The sequence below is a fragment of the Tamandua tetradactyla genome, chromosome 1 (genome assembly GCF_023851605.1).
Source record: "Tamandua tetradactyla isolate mTamTet1 chromosome 1, mTamTet1.pri, whole genome shotgun sequence".
Classification (NCBI taxonomy): Eukaryota; Metazoa; Chordata; class Mammalia; order Pilosa; family Myrmecophagidae; genus Tamandua; species Tamandua tetradactyla.
This window is the reverse complement of record NC_135327.1, coordinates 60,216,500-60,239,822: the sequence shown is the minus strand read 5'-3', so window position 1 is coordinate 60,239,822 and position 23,323 is coordinate 60,216,500. Positions and strand designations below refer to the sequence as shown.

The 23,323-nt window shown below is 63.5% G+C and overlaps 1 protein-coding gene across 4 annotated transcripts; it reads right to left on the bottom strand.

Annotated features, from left to right (window-relative positions):
• Positions 1 to 2,300: 2,300 nt before the first annotated feature.
• Positions 2,301 to 22,483, bottom strand: SLCO4A1 (solute carrier organic anion transporter family member 4A1). 4 transcript variants are annotated; one of them, XM_077117204.1, is made up of 13 exons: positions 22,448 to 22,480; positions 21,004 to 21,163; positions 14,427 to 15,281; positions 13,584 to 13,674; positions 12,539 to 12,660; positions 12,334 to 12,445; positions 9,115 to 9,269; positions 7,618 to 7,813; positions 6,647 to 6,809; positions 6,377 to 6,549; positions 6,100 to 6,164; positions 5,859 to 6,007; positions 2,301 to 4,406 (listed from the first exon to the last, which is right to left on the bottom strand). In XM_077117204.1, exons 3-13 carry the CDS (start codon positions 15,199 to 15,201, stop codon positions 4,242 to 4,244), a joined length of 2,166 nt encoding a protein of 721 aa, XP_076973319.1. In that variant the 5' UTR covers positions 15,202 to 15,281; positions 21,004 to 21,163; positions 22,448 to 22,480; the 3' UTR covers positions 2,301 to 4,241. The 4 variants fall into 4 exon arrangements, with proteins under 4 accessions (XP_076973319.1, XP_076973331.1, XP_076973323.1 ...); XM_077117216.1 differs by lacking the exon at positions 21,004 to 21,163 and having other exon boundaries at positions 22,448 to 22,483; XM_077117208.1 differs by lacking the exon at positions 22,448 to 22,480 and having other exon boundaries at positions 21,004 to 21,332.
• Between the last annotated feature and the right edge of the window lie 840 nt (positions 22,484 to 23,323).

The window sequence follows — 23,323 nt, the reverse complement described above, 5'->3', positions numbered from 1 at the left end:
ACATGCTGCAACTGCAGACCCCCACCACAGAGGTCAAACCACCCCCACCCCCCCCCACCCCGCCACTTCCCAGGGCCAGGGCCAGGGCCAGGGCCAGGAGCCTCCTCAGAAGCATCCAGTTGCTTGGACTGAAGATGCCCATCTGTGGGTACGTCGGGCTAGCCTTGCAGGGGCTACAGGGCTGGGGAGGGCTCTGGGGAGGGGGGGAGGCAGGTAGGACCCCAGGACGTGAACCCCGCCGCCGCAGCCCTGCCAGCCCTCTTCAACCATCCAAGAGGTCAAGTCAGGGGCAGAGGAGTCCATGTCCCGTGGCAGTGGCCTTGTGGACAGCGTCTATTCAGGGCCCAGTTCCCTGGCACCACCCTGGGCACCTGGACGGGTTGGGGCTGGCAGGGCTCCCTGCCCTGGGCACTGCAGCTCCTGGGACCAGGTCCCAGACAAACTCGAACCCCCTGAAGAAGGCCAGTGCCCCGGGACCCCACTGTCTGCCAGCCTAGCGGACTCGCACTAGGTGCAGTTTTCTCCAAGCACAGCCGAGTGCCCATCTGTGCCTGGCCCTCCAGGACATGGTGCCCACACAACCCCCAGGAGCCGCAGGCCCGGGGGCACTAGGGACAGCTGGATGCTGGGACTGGAGGCCTGGCAGGAGGGTGCAGGCCGTCCACAAAGGGGCCTCCAGCCTGGGTCCCTGAGAGCAGGGTGCCAGCCAGCGGGAGGGCAGAGGGAGGCGCCAGGCCTGGGAGGGTAGGGCTGAGGCCGTCTGCATTGGGGCTGGGGCACCCCAGCCGGGGGGTCCAGGGGCTTTGGGTCATGACTGAGGGGAAGAGTGTGGGGAGGGTTGGCGGCCACCACCGGGTGGGTACCGAGTGGCCCCAGCCGAGGGGCTCGAGGAGCAGAGTGGTCAGAATACGGTTTGGGGTAAAACTGGCGGGACCTGAGGATGCAGGGGTGCTGGGGTGCAGAAGGCCGTGGGGAGGGCACAGATCTCATGAGGATGAGGACATGGGCAGGGGTGTGACCGAGGGCTGGGCAGGGGGACCAGGAAATGCCGGAGGCCGGGGAACCCCATCTTCCAGGGGTGGCCGGCTTGCCCACAGTCCTGGCCTCATGTCTACTCGGACCCCACCTGACTAAGGCTGCATGAGAAACCGAGTTCTCGGTGGCTGTGCCCAAGTTGGGGAGTCTGGAGTTCCAAAAGAAAGAAGGACAGACTTGGTGAAATGAAAATTAAAATCTTTGTGCAGTGAAACAGATGGAAAGTTTAAAGAAGAGCAGCAGGCCAGGAGGTGATTACAAACAGCAGCAGAGGAGGGCAAAAGGGTTATTTCCTGGACATGCCAACAGCTCCTGTGACTCGGTAAGCAAAAGCTGCTTCAACATGCTCCAAGGCCAAGTGGCATCCCCGGGAGGAAAACAAACGAGAGAAGCTGCTCAGCCTGTATAGGACGGGGCAGCTTTGTCTGCAGCCTGAGGAGCCGCCTCTGGTGCAGAGGATGTGCCAACAGGCCCGTGTGGGCAGGAGGGTCGTGGGAGTGGCCTCCCTGGGGCCCTGGCTCCCAGACTGTCCTGCAGGGATCTTTGCACAGGTGGCTTGTACACGGTGCTTGAGGCCAGGCTTCTAACTGCACAGCCAGAAGCTGAGGAACACGTTACATTTTGGAGTATCCGTGCCCTGCCCTACTGAACAGCGTTAAAAAGGGGGGTGCAGATTTGCTGGGCCAATAGTGGAAGGGGCTGCCCCACAGAGGGTGGAGGGAGAAAGTGGAAGAGGACAGGGACCCAGAGGCCCGAGCCTGCAGGAAACAGTAGATAAGGCGCTTTCAGAACCCAAAGTGCCCCTGCCCCAGTATCAGCCTTCGCACTTGCTTTCTTTTGCCTAAACTGCTGCTTCCCAGGTCTCAGCACAAAGGTCACCTCCTCTGAGAAGCCTTCCCTGACCACCTGCCTCCTGAAGCCCCTGCCACGGCACCAGCTTGTTTTACTTCCTCTGCAGTCACCCCCACCTGGGAACCCTGTCTCCCCTTGCCGTATAGAGCCATAGACCCGTTCCCCCATCTCAGCTGTATGCCACCTCCATCCCCCGTGGGGGTGCCTCAGAGCCCAGGCCCCTCGCTCATGCTTCTGGGTCCCAGCTTGCATTGCTGGGGGGAGGTGAGCAGGACCCCTGGGCTGAGCCGGGTCTGGTGCAGCGAATGGAATCTAAAAACAGGTGCAGGGCAGGCTCTGTGCGCAGCCACTGGACAGGCTCCAGGCCTGGCCCTGAGGGACAAACGCGAACTTCCAAAGGCCATGTGCAGCAGTTCTCTGTTTATTTAACGGTCTCAAAATGACACAACTACCAGAATGGAGACTGATGGGCAGAAGCCGGGGCGGTGGGTGGGGGGACTCTGTGCCTGGCTTGTGCTCCCAGGACTGCCACCTATGTCCCGTGCCAGGCCCGGCCATGAGAGTGCAACCGTTGTGGGGCGCGGGTGGGAGGGCCCCAGGACCCTCTGGCACTCTCCTCACCGCCCCCCACCCTGAGCCCCTGTAGTTATTTCAGGGGCAAGTCCACCCCCTTGGGTCTGGACTCTTAGGGCAGACGTAGCCCCCTCTTGTTGGGGACAATTGAGTTGGCGGATCTGCAGGCTCCATTGCCTCCGTCCTGGGATGCAGACCCTTCTTTCCTTGGCGTCCTAACCCCCGGCCTTCACTCACTTTGCTCCTCCAAGAGCCCGGGGTGTCACCTTGCAGACGCTGCGAGGGCTGGTGAGACCAGCACCCACAGCTTCCCTTGCTGCCCGGTCCCCAGGGGATAGGCTGGGAGTTGAGAGAGGACGTCCACCCCAGCAGCAGCGTTGGCAGAGCCGGACCACTGGGCCCCACCTGGGCCGCCAGGATCTGTTCAAAGGGCGCCCACGCCGGGCTTCCCAGTCCACGCTCGCTCACCTCACACACTCATCTGTGCTCACACTCATTCACTCGCACACTCAGATATCCAGACAATACAAACTAACACTTACACAGGCACACCCAGCCCTTACACACTCCCTCCTCTCACGCCCAAAAGGTGGGCCTGGCTGCTGGTCTCTAATCCCACAGGGCAGCTGGAATCTGGGTCATCCACGGAGCGGCTGGATATGGGGGCCCAGGACCCTGGCAGGAGGGGTCATGAGGGTGGAGGGGACTTCACCTGGGGCCTGGGGCTACGTGTGCTCATCCATGGGGACCTCCAGGCCCATCTCAGGAGCGCAAAGAAAAACCCACGTGAAGAACATGCAAAACCACGAGACTGCGAATTCATAGGCGCAGAGCCCTCCTAGCCGGTTGTGCTTACAGGGTAGGATGGCCACCACGCCCGGGTCCCGCAGCTGGGACCCCGCTGCCCCCCCTAGCAGAGCTCACGAGCCCCAGCGGGGTTGCCTCTGTTCATACTCTCCTGGCTACACAAACAGCTTCATAAATACGTTTTTATGCAAAATATGAACTCATAAATACATGTTTATGCACGTGGCCCCACCCCCTGGAGAGACGGCCTGCAGTGGGATGGCGGCAGAGTCCACACCACACACTGGGCAGGCGGGTCCAAGTGGATCTGGCACCCCACGTGGACTGGGCAGAAGAGGCTGGAGGTCCGAGGTGGGCAAAGGGCCAGCAAGGGGGTCTGTGCTCAGGTGCCCACGGTTCCCTGCGCCGGGCGAGGGCTGGCCCTCCTGAGCACCGGGCGCTGTGGGAATAAATCCTGTGCGGTCAGTGGAGCCCCAGCCTAGGCAGCTTTGTGGGGGTCGGGACATGCAGACCCCGAGGCATGGAAAGGTGGGGGCTTCTCCCCTGTGCCCGGAAAATGGTTTCCACAACTGGGGGGAGCAGGCTGCACAGCAGGTGGGAGATGCACCCACTGTCCCACAGCCCCCTCCCGCCACCCCATTTCCTCCGTTGGAAAAGGCCAATCTGGGAAATGGGGTGTGGGGCACAGAGTGGCCTGGGCCCCTGCACCCACTCCTTGCTGTGTCGTGGAGACACTGCACGCCCTGCTTGTGTGGGCCGGGACAGGGTCCTTGTTGTCTCGCGTCCATTTCCTTTTTGGGGCCTCCAGGCTTGGCCACACCCGGCCCCTCGGCTTGGACCCGACCCGGACCCCAGCGCTTTGGGCTTGGGGCAGTATCAGCCTCAAGAGAAAAAACGGAACCCAGGTGCTGTCTTGGGCCAGGCCAGGCTGGTCGCTGCCGAGTCCTGTGTCCCTGAGGGCGGCAGGTGGACCATCAGACGTTGCTCTGGAGCTGTGGGGCAGGGGGCCTCGCCTGGAAGTCCGCAGGGCTGTCGGAGGCTGAGGACCGGCTGGGCAGGGATGCCTGGAGGCCTTCGGGAGAGCTTGCCGGTCGCCGGTACAGGCAGCAGGCTACCGCGAAGAAGAGCAGGCCCAGCACCTGAGGGGACAGGAGGGACTGCTGGATGCCACTGCAGGCTGCTGGAAGCCCCCCCACCCTAGCATGTTCCCCTCTGGAGGAAGAATTCCTGGGTTGAACACCCTGATTTAAGATGGAGATAAAGGCTCAAGACCACTGGGCTGAAAACAGGGGCACAGGAGCTTAGAGTGGGCTCCCCCAAAGGCCCACTTTGGTGTCCCTCAAAGATAAGGCTCACCCCCAGAGCCTGATTTTGAATGAGGGTCTTTGTAGGTGGGGCTAAGCTGGGTTTGTCCTGAGCCCAGGACAGCGTCCCCAGCGACAGGGAAGGCAGGGTCCAGGAGTGCTGGGGGCTGCCAGGGGCTGGAGGAGGCGAGGCGGGTGCACAATCCCACAGCTCCAGGACCTGAAACTCCTGAACCCAGAGCCGCGGGAACATCTGTGGCTTTCAGTCATCGGCTCCTTGTGCCTGGGACACTCATGCGGAGCTGGTCAGGTTCCGTCCTGCCAGCCTGGTCCCTAGCCCCAGTCCCATCCCCGCGGATGGCCATGCAGCCTTGTGGTCGGGGTTTCTGCGCCTACTCCTGGCAATTCGGGCCTGCCCCAGCTTTAGGCTTGGAGGAGCCGTGAGCGCGACCAGAGGGACAGCCAGTGACCTCCCTTGGCCCTGGGAAGTGCGCAGAGTTCACGCGGGCTCAGTGCCCACCAGCTGGTCTCCTACAGAAGGCCCTCTCTGCGTGTGCTGCAGAGCCCGCTGGGGCCATGGGCAGCCAGCACCTTTGCCAAGTGTTCCAAGGTGAGGCAGCTAGCAGGCAAGCCATCCACTGCCCCTCTACCCCCTCTACTCCCGTGGCGGGGTTTGGATGGGTAGACATCCTAGCACCCCCTGCACAGCCTGCCTCTTGGGACAGAGGGACGCAGGGCACCTGGGGAGAGGAGAGCGAGGGGAAGGTGGCCACCAGAACTGAATCCACAAGGTCTCTTGGAGAATCCTGAAAAGCCTGGAGGCCAGGGGTCGTTCCTGTGACTGCCGTCCCCTGTGGGCTCTGTGGCCCCTCAGCTTCGTGGTTGGCCCCAGGGAGGAAGGTACATCGTCAGGTCTATTTTTTCACTGGAGGGGACCCTAAACCTGAAGGCAGTACATCCCCCCCCCCCCCCACCCAGAGCCTGAGCCGAGTCGGGGCAGGAAGTTTCTCCAGCAGCTTTGAAAGGCGAGCCAGCTGTTGAGAGTGATGCCCCAAAGGGGGGCAGTGATGCCACTGCCAGGAGAATGACCCCAAAAGGCTGCCATTGTGGTTCCTGCCCCCCAGCCAGGGACTGCCTCCCCGGGCCCCATCCCCAGAGCTTCAGGACTGTGGGGAGGACGTTGGGCTCTGCCCGCCGGGTTTTTCGGCTCCTGGCCCTGGAAGACCCGCCCAGCATCCTTCGGGAGTGGACACTGGCCCGCCCCCGCCTGCACCCGCGACCCCTCACCTTGTACACAAGTCCGGCCACAAGCATGGAGCGGCTCATGGCCGTGTTCTGATAGACGAGACAGGAGCCAGGCTGGCCACACTGGTCCTGCCACAGCAGGCAGGCCTTGTCGATGACCCAGCCGAAGGCGATGGGCCCCGGGATGGCCCCTGTGGAGGGAGGGCGTTCAGGACTCCGCAGCCTGAGTGGGACCCCTGCCCACCACCCTTGCCAGCCACACCCTCAGCCCCCGGCACACTACCTAGAGTCCGAACGACGATCCACTGGATCCCCAGTGCAAAAGATCTCTGCTGGTCACAGACACACCTGCCAAGGAAGCCTCAGCGTCAGCACCAGGCAGCGGCCGCACACCCCGCGCCCCCATGCTGACGGCCGAGTCCCGGCTGCACCACCCGCTGGCCACACCAGGCCGAGAGGCAGTCAGCTCCGGGCTGCACATGCGGCAGGTCTGCTCTGCGAGGCCACAGCGGAGCCTGCAAAGGAAGGTTCTGGAAGGGGGCACCCCGGCCCATGCTTACCGTAAGGTCGCCGTGAGCGCAGGGATGCTGCTGAGGAATGTAAAGATAATTACAACGAATATGAAAACCAGAAGGAGGGGCTTTCTGTGACAAGTCGAAGTGCATTTCCCTGCGGTGGCATGGCCAAAGCCAGAGGACAAATTCTGAGGGATGCAGTTACACTCGCGGTATACCTGGGGAGCCCAACGACAGCGCCAATTACAGGGGGCCGGCCAGGGGCCCCTCCCGGGGCTGGGCAGGCACGGGGCCCTGGGCCACAGCCCCACTCACCTTATGGCCGTTAGGGTCCGTGGCGGCCACAGCACAGCCTGCATGGCAGGGCGAGTGGTAGGTGAGGCCATTGGAGCCACACACGGGACTGTAGAACTGGGGCGGGCAGCGGCAGGCAGCATTGCAGGTGGCTGTGAGCTGCAGGTGCCCTTCGGGCAGGATACTGTGGGAGAGGTGGGCGGTTGAGGGGCAGCCAGGGCACCCCAGGCCAGGTGTCAGCCACTGGGTCCCGACCCCATCCCACCCACACCTACGTGGGTGCACAGCACTCTTGGAACTGGCTGGGTTTGCAGCACCTGCACCCTGTGCTTTGCGTCGCCTTTCGTAGGCTCCTTTCCTCCCCCATGGTGCATGACCAGGCCGTGGAAAGCCCCAGCCTCACGGGCGCCCACTTCCCCAGATAGGCCCAGTTTGCAGACAGGTGATACATTCACATGAAAATTCAAAGTGAGGAGGCCCCCAGAGCAACGGCCTGAGCCAGCAGGCATGCCCCTCAGCTGCCTGGAGCTTCTCCTGCCTTGCGCTGGGGCAGAGCCTTCTGCCCTGGGGCCCTGTCTCCCCTCTACCGGCTTCTCGCTGGAAAAGCTTCTGGCGGTTTCCAACCGTCGGGGCCTCACATGGAGCCAGGATGCCAGCCTGTACCCTGTGACCAAGCGCCCCCTGACGGGCCAAGGCCGCTGTGAGTGCATCTGGGCCACGGAGCCCCCATTGCTGCCCCACAGGCCCCTGCCTACCACACAGTCACGCTCAGGCCACTGGATGCACTGTGAAGGCAACTGAGGTACCCTGTCCCGCTTCACAGAGGAGGGGGCTGGGACCCTCCTGAGGGGCCGAACTGGGATCCGAGCCGGGCGCTTCCAAGCCACCTCCCCATACCCCGCACCCACCAGCAGCAGTGGGGAGACTCCACAGTAGCCCAGAGCCTGGCTGGGTGCTGGGCCCCCTTGGCCGTGCCTACCGGACCTACTCACCTTCTGTTGTAGGGGACTGTCACGCCGGCCATGGGCACGTCGGGGCAGTGTGCGGCAAAGACCAGGAAGGCCAGAAGGCTGACCAGGGTGCACAGCAGGCAGAACTTGAGGACACCCTGGCCGCGGAGCTTTAGCCTGTTCACCAAGACGCCTCCAAGCAGTGTGCCGCCCCCGCCCGCTGGCACCACCAGGTACCCTGTAGGAGCGGAGGAATAGATGACGCCTTGGGAGCCACAGAAGGGGGGTCTTAACCTCTGCTAGACAGGGTAGGAAACTGAGGCTCGGAGTGGGCGTACTGTCCCCTGGGCAGCAGTGCTGGGGTCAGCAAGCCTGAGCACTCACCACTGCCCTGGAAGGGGCCCTTGGTGGGGAGAGGGCTGGGGGAACTGGAGCCCAGGGAGGCCAGCAGGCCTCCTGTCCTGGGCTCAGGGCAAGCATGCTCCCCACTCACCTCCCGGGACCCTCTGCCAGGCCCCTGCCAACCACCCAGCACAGCTGCCATCCTTTGGAGGGAATTTGGGCTTAGTGGGCATCTGGTTTCCATGCTGATGGGCTTCTCCCAGGCGTAGGGAGGTGACCACAAAGCCTCCAGACCTTGGGGGTCTGGTCTCTCCCATTGGTGACCCAGCCAGCCCCAGTATTAACCCCTCATGTCCCCAGAGGACAGCCCAGATGATGCTCTCAGAGGTCGAGTGGGGCTGTGCTGGGGAGGTGGGGGGCAGGTTGCCGGATGGGGATGGGGTTCTTGGCGTGGAAGACCCCCTGTGAAGGCCAGGCAAGCAGGGGCCTGCAGGCGATCAGGTGGGGACCCTCCCCTTCCGGGTGGTTCCAGGCTGTACCTGGCCTGTGTACTGCTCAGACACCCCCGCCCTGCATGCCACCCTCACCCTTGTACCCATCCTCCTCAGGGGTGTTCTCGTGAGGCTGTGGCCCCGACCCTGGAGCACAGGGCAGGAGGAAGGTCTAGGGAGGGACCCTGAACCCCTGGAAGGGCCACTGGGCAGGTCCACAGGCCCCTGATGCCCAGCCTTTCCCCAGCCCTCTCCGCAGCAAGTGAGCCATGGAGGCTTGGGCTGAGGCCCAGGTGGTGGCTGGGGAAAAGGGACACATAGGAGGCCCTACAGGAGCCCCTTCCCGCCCATCCTGTGGGACTGCACCGTCTACCCAGGGCCTGGCTGGGTGACGGGGGCCCGGACAGTCAGCAGGCCCTGCACCTCTGCTCCATGCTGCCTGAGTTGGCCGACAGGATGTTCCTTCCTTCCCATCCCCATGGCCAACAGTTGTAAATGTGATAAAAACTGCACAGCAGCATTAATTGATGTAGAAGTTCCCAAATGCTGCTCTGCCTGCCTCTGCCTTGGGTGGAACAGGCACCCACAGTGTGTGGTCACACCTGGAGTGACCTGGACGAGTCTTTCTAGAAGACATTCTCCTGGACCCTTTACTCGTCTGAGAACTAATGAAGCAGAAAACCCCAGGATCCTGGGAGTTTCTCACCAAACAAGGTGGCAGCTTCCGAGGCGCTCAGGCTAAACTGGGACTCGAGGAATTTGGGGCCGAACGTGGACATGCTGGCAATGAGCGTGGCCTCCGTGGCCCCCGCCAGGCAAAGCAGGACAAACGGGGGGTTCTTCAGGAGGAGCCAGATGGAGCTGATGGGAGGGACACAGAGACCAGAAAGAAGAGACAGAAGGTCAGAGTGGTCCAGAGATAGGGTCTATAAGTATCGCTCTCCCACCTGAGCACCAAAGTCCCTAGATTCGAGAGGAATGGAGTGAGGAGAAGGGAGCATCAGGGAATAGCCCCCATTTGTTTTAGAGAAGCCACAAGGGGCATGAAGTGGGCATGATGAGCAGGGCCTCTGTCATGTGGCTGAGCCTGTAGCTGGCTCATCCCGAAGGCTGCACTGGCCTCTCTATGCTGCCCTCACTTCTCACCGGAGACCCTGAGAAGCTGCAGCACTGTTTCACTACCTCATGGTGATGCTGTGAGGTTCTGCAAGGGACCCGAGAAAGGGAGTGAGGGCCTGGGTGGGGGGTGGTTGTGCCAGGTTCCCAGGGGGCTGCCACCAAGTCCAGGGAATGGGGGGCAGACCTCCAAGATGTGGGCTGCTCTCAGTCATGAGTCCTGGGAGGGTCTGTGCAGGAGCCTGGTGCACTGGGAACAAGGGGCCCTCTGGGAAGCCTGGGTGATAGGGCTGCTGCCAGCCTCTTCTTCGTTTGCACCAGGGGCAGTGGGCACAGGGGTGGTGCTAGGGACTCACATAAGGGCTTATAACATTGGCCCCTCGGCCTGGCTAAGTCACTGTGTTCATCCTGACCTCTAGTCTCCTGTCTGAGAACCGGCATGATATGGGGCTCTGCATGGCCCTGAGGGGACACGAGGTCACAGGGTCCCTGAACCCCCATGTGGTGTCTTTGGGGGACCCAGGAAAAATAACAGTCACGTGCAGGCCACGGCAAACTCCCAGGCCAGGGTTTTCAGGAGCCCCAAGGCCTGTGAACCTGGGGCACCGACATCAAACCACTGGGCCTCCACTCGGGTAACCCCATTTCCAGCGGGAAGTTGGCTCTGACTGTCTCTCTAAGGTGACAGCAAAGTGGCTCGAGCTCAAAGTCCCCTGAGGGCTCAGCCCAGAACACGTACTGGGCCATTCACCTGCGTGTGGCGCACAGGGGGCCTTGGGCACCCCAGGGCAGCTGGAGCCTGGAGGGCCAAGAGGGGCCGACACCTGAGGGCAGACCAGGTGCCAAAGCACCGTGAAAATGTCACCAATGCCACGGAAGACCGCCCTTTCTAGGTGGTAGGGGAGTAGACATGGGGGAAGCTGAGAAATAGGCTGGATGCTTTCTGGGGTCACAGGGGTTACCACCTGCTACGCTCCTCTGCGTCTTGGGGCCTCCAGCCCCTCTCAACCACTGAGGTACACTCCTGGACCCCAACGAGGTGAGCCTGCTGCCCTAGAATCCCGGGAACATGACAGAATGGTTCTTCGGAAAGTGTTGGGTCACGGCACAACGCCCCCCTCAGCCCCACTCGCGAGACAGAGGGCATTTAGTCAAGTCCTGGGGTCTGGCCAGTACCGTGTGGGTTCCGAGTGGCCAAGGGGCCCCAGAGCACAGGTGGGCAAGGTTTTTTGTTCCCCATCCTGCTTAACATCGGGGACCCTAATTTCTTCAAACTTCAGGATTGAAAAGGTTTCTTTCTGGCTGGCCCCTGGGGTCCTGTGTTCCAATGGGGAGGGGGAGCCTGGAGGAAGCCCATCCCAGCAGGGGCCTCTGCCTTGGGGTGGGGGCAGGCGGTGCCCGCCAGGGCCATGGGTCCTTGAGCCCAAACCCGCCATCGTGGGGGCAGTCCAGCCTCGGGGCCGCGGGGCCATGGGGTTGCCAATGTGGGAAAGGCGGCCATCAGCTATGGGCACTCCTTGCCGGGCCCGGCCGCGGCCTCCCCAGCTGTGCATCTCACGTTGAATTTGCTCAGGGATCAATCCTGGCCCCACGGGGGTCAGATTTTTCCAGAACAGCCGCTGGGATAGGGAACGTACTGCAGGCCTTGGTGTCTCTATCGCTACAGGACCAGGAGGCCACCGTGCCCACAGTGCACACCCGGGCCCAGGTGTCCACTCCACACGGCCGTGTTGGGACTTGGGGACCGAGGACACGTCAGCCTGTGCACGATGGCTCCAGCCAAACCTGCCCGACCCAAGCTTGGGGGAGCGCTGTGCCGGGGGCCACCCTTCCTTGGCAGCAGCTCTTGTTCCTCCAAGGGGTGTGACGGGCATGGGGGAGGTGGGAGAATTGACGTTAACCAAGGAGACCCCTCATCACGCCCCCCTATCTGTTCCTTCTCCTGTGGGGCTGGGGAAGGTGGGGAGCTTCCTGCCTGCCCCCACCCCGGCCTGGGCATGACTGTCCAAGGGCCTCCTGCCCCAGGAGGGGATGATCCCCAACGAAGGCATGGGATATTGGTTGCAAGGAGCTCCAGCCCCCGCGGGGTCCCTAAAGGCCCCAGCAGCACAGGGCTGTGTGTCTGTCCTGGCAGTGTGTGCAGACAACGAAGCAGGAGCAGAGGCATGTGCTGGCGAGAAGACAGCAAGAGAATAAACGAACGGCCTGCAGGCAGGAGAGGGAGGGCGGATGCCGAGAAGGGAGGTGCAGGGTGGGGTGTCTGGGGCCCCCACGAGCCACATGCCCTAGAGCCGTGATGTGGGTGGAAAGCGGCTGTGCTCATGGGTAGCTCAGGGAATCCCTGGGATGTGTGGGCCGGTAGGGCCACTCCCTGGGGCGTAGGTATTTGCTCTGGGACCACCAGGGCCTGAGGTCACAGTTGCAGCCCCTGGAGGTCCCCCAGGGCGACAATGCAGCTGGGTTAGCTGCTTCCAACGGCAAGGAGGCCTATGTCCAGCAGGCCTAGGGTGAGGGCGGCTGGTGCCCAGGCTGAGCCCCCCTCCTGCGGGACTGGCCCTTGGGGGCTGGAAATCTGGCCGCATGACCCTTGGTACAGGACACTGTCTGCTCTTTCAACTTTTCACCCAAGTTCCAGGACCCGAGACTCAGTGCCAGTGGGTAGGAAAGGGGCCAGGAGCTGAGTGTCTGCTCTGTGACCCCAAGGATGCCCCCTTGCCCAGGAGGGGTGCAGACCTCAGAGGCCCTGGGACACGGGCACCGGTTGGTGGGCACAGGGCCGCAGGTCCCAGGCCCCGCTGGAGGCACTTACAGTGGCAGGTCCCTGATGGTCTTCCCGAAGTCCGGGCTGCTGGCCGCTTTGTACCCACTGTCTGTCCACTGATGGGCGTCGGATGCCCTCATGACCACATAGCGCTGGGAGCCTAGATGAATGCAGGCATGTCCCGAGTCCTGCCTGGCTGCCCCCATGCCCGGGTCTGGGGATTCCACCCCCTCCCCCTGAGGCGGGGACACACCTGGCAGCTGTCGAGGGTAGCCGAGGATGGGGATGGCGATGAGGAAGGCAGCGGCCCCAGCCCCCAGGAAGCCGACCCACCAGGCACCCACCCACTGGGGGCTGTCCGGGGTCAGCTCAGTCCTGTCAGAAGAGGTGGGCAATAGTCAGGGCTGTCCTCCTGTCCCACATGCGGCCACCTGCCCGTGCCTGCCTGCCAGCAGGCCCCACCTGTGCCCTGCAGCCAGAAGCACACTCTGCAGCTGCCCAGTTCCTGCAGGAAGGCCGCAGTGGGCGCTGGCCTCGGGGCAGCTGGGCTTCTGGGCACCTGCCAGGCCGAGGCAAAGGATGGACAGATGGGGCCCGGGGCCTCTGGCAGTGCCAGGGACAGAGGGCTTGGGCGGGTACACTGGGACTACCATGGCCAGTGGCAGCCACCTGCCCCTGCGTGAGCTTTCCAAATTCAAAGGGAAAGCCATCAGAGGGACAGCTGCAGTCAAGGAAGGTCTGAGACCCCAGGAAGGGGGAACCCAGAGGAAGCTGGGAGAGGGGAATCGGGGCAGGCAAGACATGGGGCAGAGCTTCCCACCACACTCGTCCCAGCACTGGGTGCCACACTGGCGCCCAGCAGGGAGAGGCCCTCTCGCTCCTCTCTCTGCACAGTGGGCCCTGGGTCCGGAGTGGGTACAGGGGGGGCACAGAGCAAGTGGAGTGCCCAGTTCTGGGAGCTTGGGCCCCTCCTTCTGCTGGCCACTGTGGGTACAAGGGCCAGTGAGAGTCACCTCAGAAGGATCTTCTGAGCTGAATGGGGTGAGAACAGGGGGGTTGGGCTGGACCCAGGCACCGAGCAACCAGTCCGGCGAGGTGATGACAAAGAGCTGAGCCAGAAAGGGAACTGGCCCCCAGCAGGACAGAGGCCAGGGCCGGCCTCCTTTGGAGAGACTTCGGGGTTCCCAGGGGCTTTGTAAGCTTGGCAGGGGCAGGTGGGACCAGGGCAGGCAGTAGCCCACAGTACATGTGCTTTCCCAGAGCCAAAACGTGGTCACAACTTCTCTGGTGCCACTCACCGTCGGCCCAGCTCCGTGTAGATGTTGAGCAGGGCACCCCCGAGCAGGTAGCCGGCCGCGGGGCCCAGGATGGCTGCCGTGTAGAAGATGCCTGCAAGGGAAGTAGAGTGCTGGGGGTCACCTTGCTACACTGTGCCATGCCCTGTGCCCGGCACGCAACTCTGCAGCCATGCTTGTGACATGCGTAACCCCTGGTCCTCCACACCTGCACAGGTATTCCTGCACCTGTCAGGCCACCCACCCCAGACTGCCGACCCTCTGAGTAGGGTTTGTAGCTTTGTACCCTGCTGTGCCTGACCTCCAGCTGGTACCCTACTTGCTAAGGTGCCCATAAACATTTCCTCAATGCCACCTGTGGATGGACTGGGCCCTCACCCGCAGAAGGGTAGAGATCCTCAACCTCGCTGGCAGGGGAAGGAAGCGTCTGAGCAGGAGGCCCAGCCAGGGAGCAACGTTGGGGCTTTCGAGGAACCACCATTTCTTCCTCAGCACCCATAGTATCCACACGGCTCAGCCCCAAGACCCTCAGACAGGACCCGAGAGAGCACGGGCTGATCCTGTGTGGGTCCCCTGCTGACGCCTTGGGCTACCGCTGGGGGGGCTGGGCCTTGAAGGGAGGTGCAGGGAGGGCCTGGGGACGGCCACCAGCGCAGCAGTGGCAGTGGCAGGGCTGAGCCTGCCGGAGGCCCAGCAGGGAGGGCGGCCCTGGCTACGCAGCCTTGGGACCGTGACAGTGGCAACTTGCTCTGAGGGACCCTGGCACAGGGAACGTGCGTGAGGGGTGCGGCCGGTTCCCGGGGCCCATGGCAGTCAGCGGGCATCACCCGGGGATGATGTACTCACCGATGTAGACGGGTGCATGGCTGGACTTGACATTCTCGTCCAGGTAGGTGACGCCCAGTGTGTAGAGCGGTGTGGCGCCCAGGCCGTGCAGGAACTGGCCCAGCATGAAGACCAGCCAGAAGCTGGCCAGGCCCGGGGCGCGGTCGGCGCAGACGGCGCTTCGATTGCCCCAGCAGGTGCCCGTATCCGGGGACGTGTCCACCTGGTGGCGGCCGGCAGCGAAGTGGGGCAGTGCAAAGAGCAGCGAGCCGGCGCCCATGAGCAGCACGCCCCAGCCCAGCCAGCGCGGCCGGTGCCCGCGGCCCCCAAAGTAGCTGACAAAGACCAAGCCGAGGCAGGCGGCGATGTCGTAGGAGCTGGCCACGAGCCCGCTCTGGTAGCTGTGCAGGTCGAAGCGCCGCTCAAGGGAGGTGAGGACGGTGTTAACGAGGCCGTTGACTGTCAGGCCCTGCAGGAAGGAGGCTGCGCACAGCACCAGCAGGAGCGTCCGGGGGGTGGCCAGGGCCTGCAGGCACTTGGGGGCAAAGGCCCACCAGCCACACACTGTGCCCTCGGGCGCTGCAGGCACATACCGGATGCCAGGGGCCCCCCACTTCGTGGCCTGGGGCTCACAGAGGGGCTGGCCACACGAGTCAGGCGGGCAGTGGGTGGTAGGGTGCAGGGGCGTGGGGCTTGGTGGGGGTCCGAGGGGCGCCCTTCTGCTGGGGGCCAAGGCTGGGCCAGGGAAGGCGGGTGGCGGGGCACAGGGCATGTCCTCCACCGAGTGCTGGGGCATCTCCACGTCTCACGGCTGTGTGGCCAGGGCGTTGTCTGGTAGGGTATGGGTGGCCTGAGCGCAGTTGGGGGCAGCTCATTCTGCAAAGAGAATTCGGGGTTAGCACAAGTACCTCTTTCCACATACACACCAGGTCACAGAGAGACATTCCAGCCCCTGCCTTGCTTGGGAACGGCTGGTGCCTGGGTTGGCCACATCCACAGCCTGGGGTGTTATGGCCGCCCCCCCACCCCAGCCCTGTGGTCAGAGCATCACAGCCCCCTGGCTGGCTCAGGGGCTTGGTCCCAGCACTTGGGGCTTCTGGAGAGGGACACAGTTGGGCTGAGACGATCGTAGAGCCCCCTGGCTGCGGTCTCTGGGCAGAGGGCAAAGCTGAGAAACCAGGCTCCAGGACCCCCAAACTACGCTGCCCCATCCTAGCCCTGAACTGGGAAGGGGGCCCCTGAAGGGTGGTCAGTTAAGAGGAGGCCCCCACGGAGGAGGCCCTGTGTCCTCACAAGAGGGGAGAGGCTGGGTGGGGCAAGGCAGAGCCTAGTTGCTCCCCAAGAGCGAGTGCTGACCCTGGCCCCCTGGCGCCCAGGGCTGTGAGGAGTGGACCCCGCACTGTGAGCCTCCTGGTTTGGGGATGCTTTCCCTCCTCTCCATGAAACTCCTCATGGTCCAGCCCTGTCTGGTCACCTTTTGATCCCCTCGCTGCACCCCCTCATCACAAAGGACCAGCTGAGGCCCTGGGGGACTTCAGGCCGGGATGATTCTTCACCTTCGGGGGGCAGCAGCCAGTCCCCCCCAGAAATGAGGCTATGAGGACACGGTTCTCTAGCCAGTGCATGTATACAGCCGGCCTCTTCATGGGGGGAGGGGCGCCCCTTTACAGACCCCAGCAGGCTCTCATCTGGGGGCCGGGGTTGGGTAGGGATGGGGGTCGCTTGCCCGAGGCCACTCAGCCAGCAGCGTCCTCATCACCCCTCGTGGTGAGTGCTGTCTGCAACCCTGGAGTTGGCCCTCCGAGCCGTGGGGTGCATCCCCAGCCCCCCATGCACTGCCTCTGAGGCCCCATGTCTACAGGTTCGCAGAGCCTGGCTTGGAGGTCCTGCCCAGGGCTGAATGGAGACCCCCAGAGTCACATCTGTGTAACCCCAAAGTCACATCACAAAGACCATGCCTGTATTTGGGGAAGGGGCTTCTCAGGCATGACAAGGACTTGAGATGGGGCTGCCCTGGATTGTGGTCCAAAGTCTGCAAAGGTCCTTCAAAGGGAAGGCGAGAAGCAGCATAGGATGCGGCTGGAGGAAGACGGCAGAGCTCAGACGGGGGCACAAGTCCAGGGGTGCCGGGGCCGCTGGGAGCTGCAGGAGGCAGGAGGACCCCCAAGCCCACAGGGAGCGGTCCGGCCCGCACCTGGGTTCCTGACCCCCAGCTCCTGACGGCGGAGGAATGTGCTGTCACTCAGCCAGGCTGTGGCCTAGGGGACAACCCCCAGAACCTCAGAGATCCCAAGGGAGTGAAGATGGCCAGGTATCCTCTGCTTTGGGGAGACGACAGGCTGGCAGGGGTTCCCAGGAGGCCCATGTGGGATCCAAGGCCGAGTGAGTGACCAGGGACCACAGTGACATGTTGGCGTGGGTCTTGTGCTTCTGGGGACCCCAGAATCGACGCCTCAGCCCTTGGGGATGGCAAACTGCTGCCTTGGGTCTTTGTTTTCAGCCAAGGGGCAGCCTTTGTCTCATGATGTGCAAAACACTGGGAGCCGCGGAGTACCTGAGGCAAGGCCAGGCCAAGGGCCCCCAACCTGAGGCCCGCATAAGCAGCCCCTGGAAAACTGAGCCACAGAGGCTGGGGTACCCGTACTGCTGCCATGCCTGCTGTGGACACTGGGCCTCTGGGTTCACCACCTGGCCGCATCCACCATGCCACTCCTGGGGAGAACTCAAGGGGCTGCCCTTATGGGGGTCTGGCACCCGAAGCGCCTCACCTGTACCCTGAGGGCACAGGGCGCCAGCCCAACACTGCCCTGAGATTTGGGGGGAGCCCCCCACCTGGCATGGGTACAGGCAAGGGCACAGCCCAGACAGGTCAGTCATGTGTCCCAGGCCACCTGGCAGCAGGCAGGATGCAGCCAGAGCATCTGGTGCGAGCATCCCAGCTGGCCTCGCCGACTCTCATGCAGAGGACGGCGTGCTGAGCACAGGCTGCGCATCGGCTGTGGGACCGCCCTGATGGCGGTGGTGCGGCTTGGCCACGCCTGGGCATACCTAGGGTGTACCCAGAGCCACCGTCAGGGCCTCTACCCCAGGCTGGGGACGGAAGGCTCCTCCACCAGGAGAGCCGAGAATGGACGGCTGTGAAGTGAGTGGGTCTGTGTGTGCTAAGAGACCACATGCCTCTTGGGTGCCCCCCTCTCCCCACGGACCTGGCAGAGGCACCTGTCCATGAAGGCACGGCATGAGTTTTGCACGCCTGTGCCTGGGACTTGAGGCTGGTGGGTGTACAGAGCGACACCACGCCTGGCCCACCGTGGGAGTCAGGACACTAGTGGGGCCTCACCACAGCCACATCTTTTAAAACTGGACCCCTGGGTTAAAGGGTGACGGAAAGCCTTCATACTTGCACTTTCATTTCTGCTCCTTATCTACTGGGCTCTGAGGCCCAGCCTGGCTCCCTTCCAGGTGGGCAGCTGGAAAAGAGCAGGACAGCCCGAGTAGTGCTGGGCACCTGGCCGGGGGACCTCAGCACCTCACAGTGCGGCTTCTGGGGAAGGGGGAGTTGAATGGCTGTACCGCCACCGAGCAACCTGGGGGCTGCTCCCTACACTTCAGGGTGCTCACGGCTCTTCCTAAACCACAGTAGGAACTTAAGTCACAGGTTGGGAGCTCTGGGTTTCACTTCCCTTTTCTCTTTATGCTCCGGCCAGTGTATTCCGGGGGGGGCAGGGAGTGGGCTAGGCTCTGCTCCTTCCTCCTGCCTCCTCCCACATTGACTTTCCCCTCTGGCATCTGCCCCCAGCCTCCCCGTCTGGAGCTCCTGGCCCGCCTGCTTCCTTGGGTGTGAGCACCCCTCCTCACTCGGCCCCTCCACCCCTCTCCATCACCTCTTCTCCCTGGAGACAGGGGAACTCCCTGGAGAACTTTATTCCCTCACCTCCCAACGTCACCCAGGTATCTGGTCCTCTGAGCGGGTAAGTGGGGGCTGTGGTAGAGCGTTCACTGCTTTAAGAGGCTCAGAGCTGTTGTAGAGCAGAAAGCCAGGGCAGCAGGGCTTGGGGCGGCGCCTGGCACACCTGCCATTTGCATACCAGGCGAGTGAGCAGGCTGAGGGGCGTGGAGGCACCGGGCAGGGTTGAGCGATAGGGGAAGTGAGAGCTGTGGCCCTTCCGGGCTCGACCTCACTCTTAGGGACAATTCACCCAGGCCCAGCATGGTCCTGCCGTACCAATGTGGACGCAGTTGTGCCCCCCGCCTTTGTCCCTACTTGTGCCCAGCCAGGCCTCTTGTTCTGGGGAAGGCAGGGGGAAGCAGACGGGGGCGCACAAGGTCGGGTCACATTTCATCCTTGGGGTTGAAAACTAAATGACCCCCCGACACCAAGCCTCCAACCTCGGCCATTCAAAGCCGGATTCCAGGTGCAGACAGAGGGTGGCCCGAAAGAGGCTCAGGCAGGTCTGCCCACCTCAAGTGGGTCACAGCCCTTTTCTAAGCCTCAGTTTCCCGCCTGTAATGTGGGCATGATGTCATGGGAGACCCCCACCATGCTACTCAAAGGGGGGTCTGCGGTGCTGCTGGGAGGTCGTGAGACACATAGACCAGCAGGATTGTAATCTGCGTTTGTATGAGACCCGTGGCCCTGCGTGCACTTGAGTGGGCTGGGGGTCTGCATGCCCAACCCCCACGCCTCAGGTCCCCCAGGCATGGGGCTTCTGAGGGTCCCCTGCCCTCTGGGGAGTGAGTCCTCAGGCGCCAGTCCCGGTCCCAGCATCTGCCTGACCCAGCAGCTGGGGCCTTAGGACTGGTTCTGGGGCCTCAGGTGACCCACTTGGGCACAGACTGGTCTCAGCCAATCTGCTGCAAAGTGACCTCTTATGCAGGCCACAGCGCCTCCGAATGCAGGTCTCATGAGGGAATGTGAGGGGCCCAAGTCAGGGGATGGGGGAGCTGCATGCCATCCAGTGCATCCCTCACCCTTTTCAGGGGCTGAGATCCCAGGTGCCCTCTGAGGCTCACCAGATACAGTGCCACCCAGAAGAGGCGAGGGCCCCCGTGGGCACAAATGATGCTTGTCTGGAGCCCGGGGTTGTGTGGGGAGGAGGTGGCTCCTGGAGACCCTGCCACCCAGTAAGTGGGGCCGAGCCAGTGATCAGCAAGCCCCAGGCTACACTTGGTCCCTGGTGTCAGGGCCCCATGGCGAGTGGCTTTTGGAAATGGCATGCAGTCAGCGAAAAGGTCCACTGCTCCCCTAGAAATGTCTAATTCTAGGCCAGATGCTGCTCGGACATACTGGCAGGCAAAGGGGCTACGCTGGGGACACTTGGGAGAAATGAGGGCTCTCGGGGGGAGCTGAGCAGTCCCAGGGCCCAAGGACAGCAGGCCATTGAGGGAGGAGTCCCCAAAGAAGGCTAGCCCCAACCTGCTGCTTCTTCACTAGTGGTGCCAGCAAGGGAGTGGGGGCATTAGTGTGACAGCGAGGATGTCCTTCTCCTGCCTGGAGGGGCAGGCAGGAGTCCACGGGAGTCCTGGTGATGGGACACCCACTGCTGGTACTTCCCGCCTGCCCCTCCGCAGTCCCCCAGGGTCTGCCAGTCACACACAGTGGTCGAGGGCCCGAGCCCTGCCTGCTGTGCAACCACCCCCGTGGCCATACACACAGCCATGGAGAGTTCCTAAGGACTCGGTGTACCTTCCCATCCAAAAGGAAACAGTGGGCCCCTCGCCACTCTTGAGAATGGGGCACATGGCTCTGGAGGGAATATTTCTATCTATGGCTTCTGTCCATGTCCCAGGCTGGATGCAAAAAGGAGAATCCTGGTGGGTCCCCACTCCTTCCTCCCAGGAGCCCCAGGTACATGCCAGCCTTTCCTCAGCTTATTGCCCACTACTTGCAGCCTACCCACTGGGAGAGAATCAAAGCCCAGATGTCCTGCCACGCACAGCAACTCCTTCCAGATTATAAGTGTATGCAGTTGCGGGGTCACCTGGGCTCAGCACTGCTGATAGGGGGAAATGGGTGAGGAGCGGGGAACAACCAGCCTCCCTGAGCTGAGTTGCTTTGGAGCCTGTTGCTCTAACAAGGGTGGTTGGTCCGCCCCAAGGAGCCCTGCAATAGCCCACCTGGCCTCTGGCCTGCCCTGACCTCCAGGCTGCCCACCCCCCACCCGCCCCACTGCAGGCAGCAGGGAGGCACCCTGCTGGACTTGCTCAGCACCTGCTTTGGGTCACGCCCAGGGAGTCATGGATTCAGCCGTAACAATCTTTGAGGAAAGAAACCTCAGGAAGGATTTTCCAGGCATACCAGCTGGCTCCACCCAGCAGGAAAGCAGGATGGGTGATATGAGGTAGTCTGGGACAAGCCGGCTGGGGACTGGCATCCGATATCAGGTGCATATCCCTGTCCTCCTCTCTCTGGGAATATCTTTTAAGACATTTGTCTGCCTCTCGACCCTGGGGGTTGTCCTGGGGGTCCCTCCCGCTTCTTAGGAACACAGTGGGCAAATGGGTGCGAGCCCAAGCCTGGATTCAAACCTCTCCCATTTGCAGTTCTGTGAGTGACCTTGGGGAGGGGACATGAAACCTCACTGCGACTTGTCCTCACCTGTAAAAGTCGCCTGGTAGGGTGGTTGCAGCATTAAAATGAGTTCATGCTGGGAGCCCTTGTCTGCCTCCTTCCACCCGCTCTTTATTATTATTCGTTCCAAAGACGGAGCCCGCTGAGACCGCAGGCTTTCCCTCCCCGGAAGCGCATTTGCCCGGTGCTGCAGAGAAGAAAAATGGCACAGCGCGACCACGTTCAAGTTTCACCAGGTCCCAGCCCGGCTCCCCAGGGCCAATTTCTGATTAGATGGAGGTAACCCGGTTCCAAAAATCACAGCCGAGGAGCAGGGGGCTGTGGAAAAATACTGCGCGATTCTTACACGACTCCAGACAGAGCCGCAGCGGCTCCAGAAACCGCGGATCCGCGGCGCCGGGAGCGTTCAGGGAGCACGTGGGAGGGCCCACAACGCTGAGCCACTGCGGGGGAACCGACGTCGCGAAGGGCCCCGGGCTGCCGGGCTTGCCTCTCCCTCTGCGGGCGGGGGCCGAGGAGCGGGCGCTCCCGAGTCGGCTTCTTACCTGTTAGGAACTGCCGAGCCGCGCTCCGCGGAGGCGGAAGTCCCGGCGTCTGCCTCGGCTTTCCACATCGGGGAACAAATGCACCCACAGGGCGCCTGGGCGAACCTGCTCCCGCGTTTCCATCCTTCCCGCCAAAGCGCCCCTCTGCGGCGTGGGGGCGAAGTCCGCTGAGCCACAGCTTTGTGCCCGGCGCGGGGACATCGGCTGGCGGGGCGGACACAGGGGCACGGACCCCATGCCGCGGCTGGGGACCAGCCCCAAGAGTCTGCCCCGTGGCCTGTCCCGCGGGGCCGGCTCCGCCCGCGCTCCCCTCCCAGAGGCGCCCTGAGCGCGGCTGGCGGGGACAAGTCTGTATCGCGGGCAACATCTGAGCAGGACGATTTCCTCCTTGACTCAGCAGCCGCATCCGCCACAGGTGGGTGACACGCCACCCGTCCAAAGTTCCGGAAGGCGCGTCTGTCCCTGGCCCACGTGCATGCTCGCCCGACCACTTGCCTCGGCCGCCAGCCCTGCCGCTCCCTGATCCACATACCCATCGGGGCCGAGGCCCAGCCACCCCTTTCCCTTCCCCTCCGCACCCAAGGCTGTGTGTGGGGGGGTCTCCTCGCAGTCCCCAGAAGGCTGGAGGGTTCCCGTTTGGGGACCTGGTAAACAGAATGGGGCCTTTTGCCCCCGATTCCAGCCGAGGCAGCCGGGCTGTGAGGGCAGTCCTCGCTGGGTCCCTCGCGCCGCCCGCCCGCTCGGCCAAGGGACACACGCGGGTGCCCAGGCGTCCGGTCCCGCCAGGCACTAGCCTCCCGCCAGCCCCGGCGCCCCCGATCGGCGGACACGCCGCATTTCTAAGCTAGGCACTCGAGCCTGCCGCCCGGGGCCGGTTCCCCCGGCAGCGACCGGTCCCTCACGGCCCCGCGCCCCCGCGCACTCACCGTTCTGTGCCGGCCTGCCGGCTGCGCTCTCAGCTCTGACCTCTGAGCGCCGCGCGCTTGCACCTCATTCATCCCCGCGGGCCCGCCCCGGAGCAGGGACAGGGCGGGGCCTCCTGGCACGCGGCCCACGCCGGGCTCATCTGCGGCACCCAATGGCAGCGCCGGCCGAGCCGTCCCCGCCCCCGCGCGCCCAGAGCCCACTAAAACTGACAGCTGCGGGAGCGCGCGGCGGGCCGAGGGGCGGGGCGGGGTGGGAAAGGGCGAGGCCTGAGGGGCGGCGGCGGCGGCGGCGGGGCGAGGCCTGCGGGGCCGAGTGTCCCCTGTGGACCGCACTGCAGAGCGGGCGCGCGCTTTCCGCTCACCCGGTGTGACCGCCGGCGGAGACCCCAGAGGAAAGTTCATGACTCGGGCCACACGGCGAGTGAGTTTCGAACTGACCCGGGCGCGGGGGTTGCCCGGCCCTGGGAGGGGGCAGGGGTAATGGCGTGAAGCCGCAGATTCTCGCCGTATACCCTCGGAAAGGCCTCCGGCCCGGGCGGGACGCGCGCAGAGGAGGGCCGCGCTTTGTCCCACTCCCAGATCCAGCCCGGAGCTCCCCACGGGCCTGTCCCTGGGGAAGGGGAGGCGCGGGCTCCGGGGCGCGCGCGGGGAGGGCCGCACTCTCGCCTGGGAAATCCTGTGGGTTTCCCACCTGTTGCCTTTATCGAAAAAACGATCCCTTGTCCTGCATTAGTCGGCCACGGGGGTGGTAGGGGCTGCAGGCTCTCCCTCCGCGCCGGGCGGCTGAGTTCCTGCCCGAGCTCAGGGCTGCGAGGCCTTGACCCCGCGGTCTGGTCCATTGGAGCCACGTGAGTCCTCAGAGGGCTGTTGGGATAT

What these genes read in the sequence shown, in the direction of transcription:
- SLCO4A1 (XM_077117216.1), bottom strand. Translation starts at nt 15,201, where the DNA reads ATGCCCCAGCACTCGGTGGAGGACATGCCCTGTGCCCCGCCACCCGCC. An exon ending in CCATGCACCCGTCTACATCG is followed by an intron (nt 13,675 to 14,426) that starts GTGAGTACATCA and finishes CTTCCCTTGCAG; the next exon opens with GCATCTTCTACACGGCAGCC. An exon ending in CTACCCTCGACAGCTGCCAG is followed by an intron (nt 12,446 to 12,538) that starts GTGTGTCCCCGC and finishes GCATTCATCTAG; the next exon opens with GCTCCCAGCGCTATGTGGTC.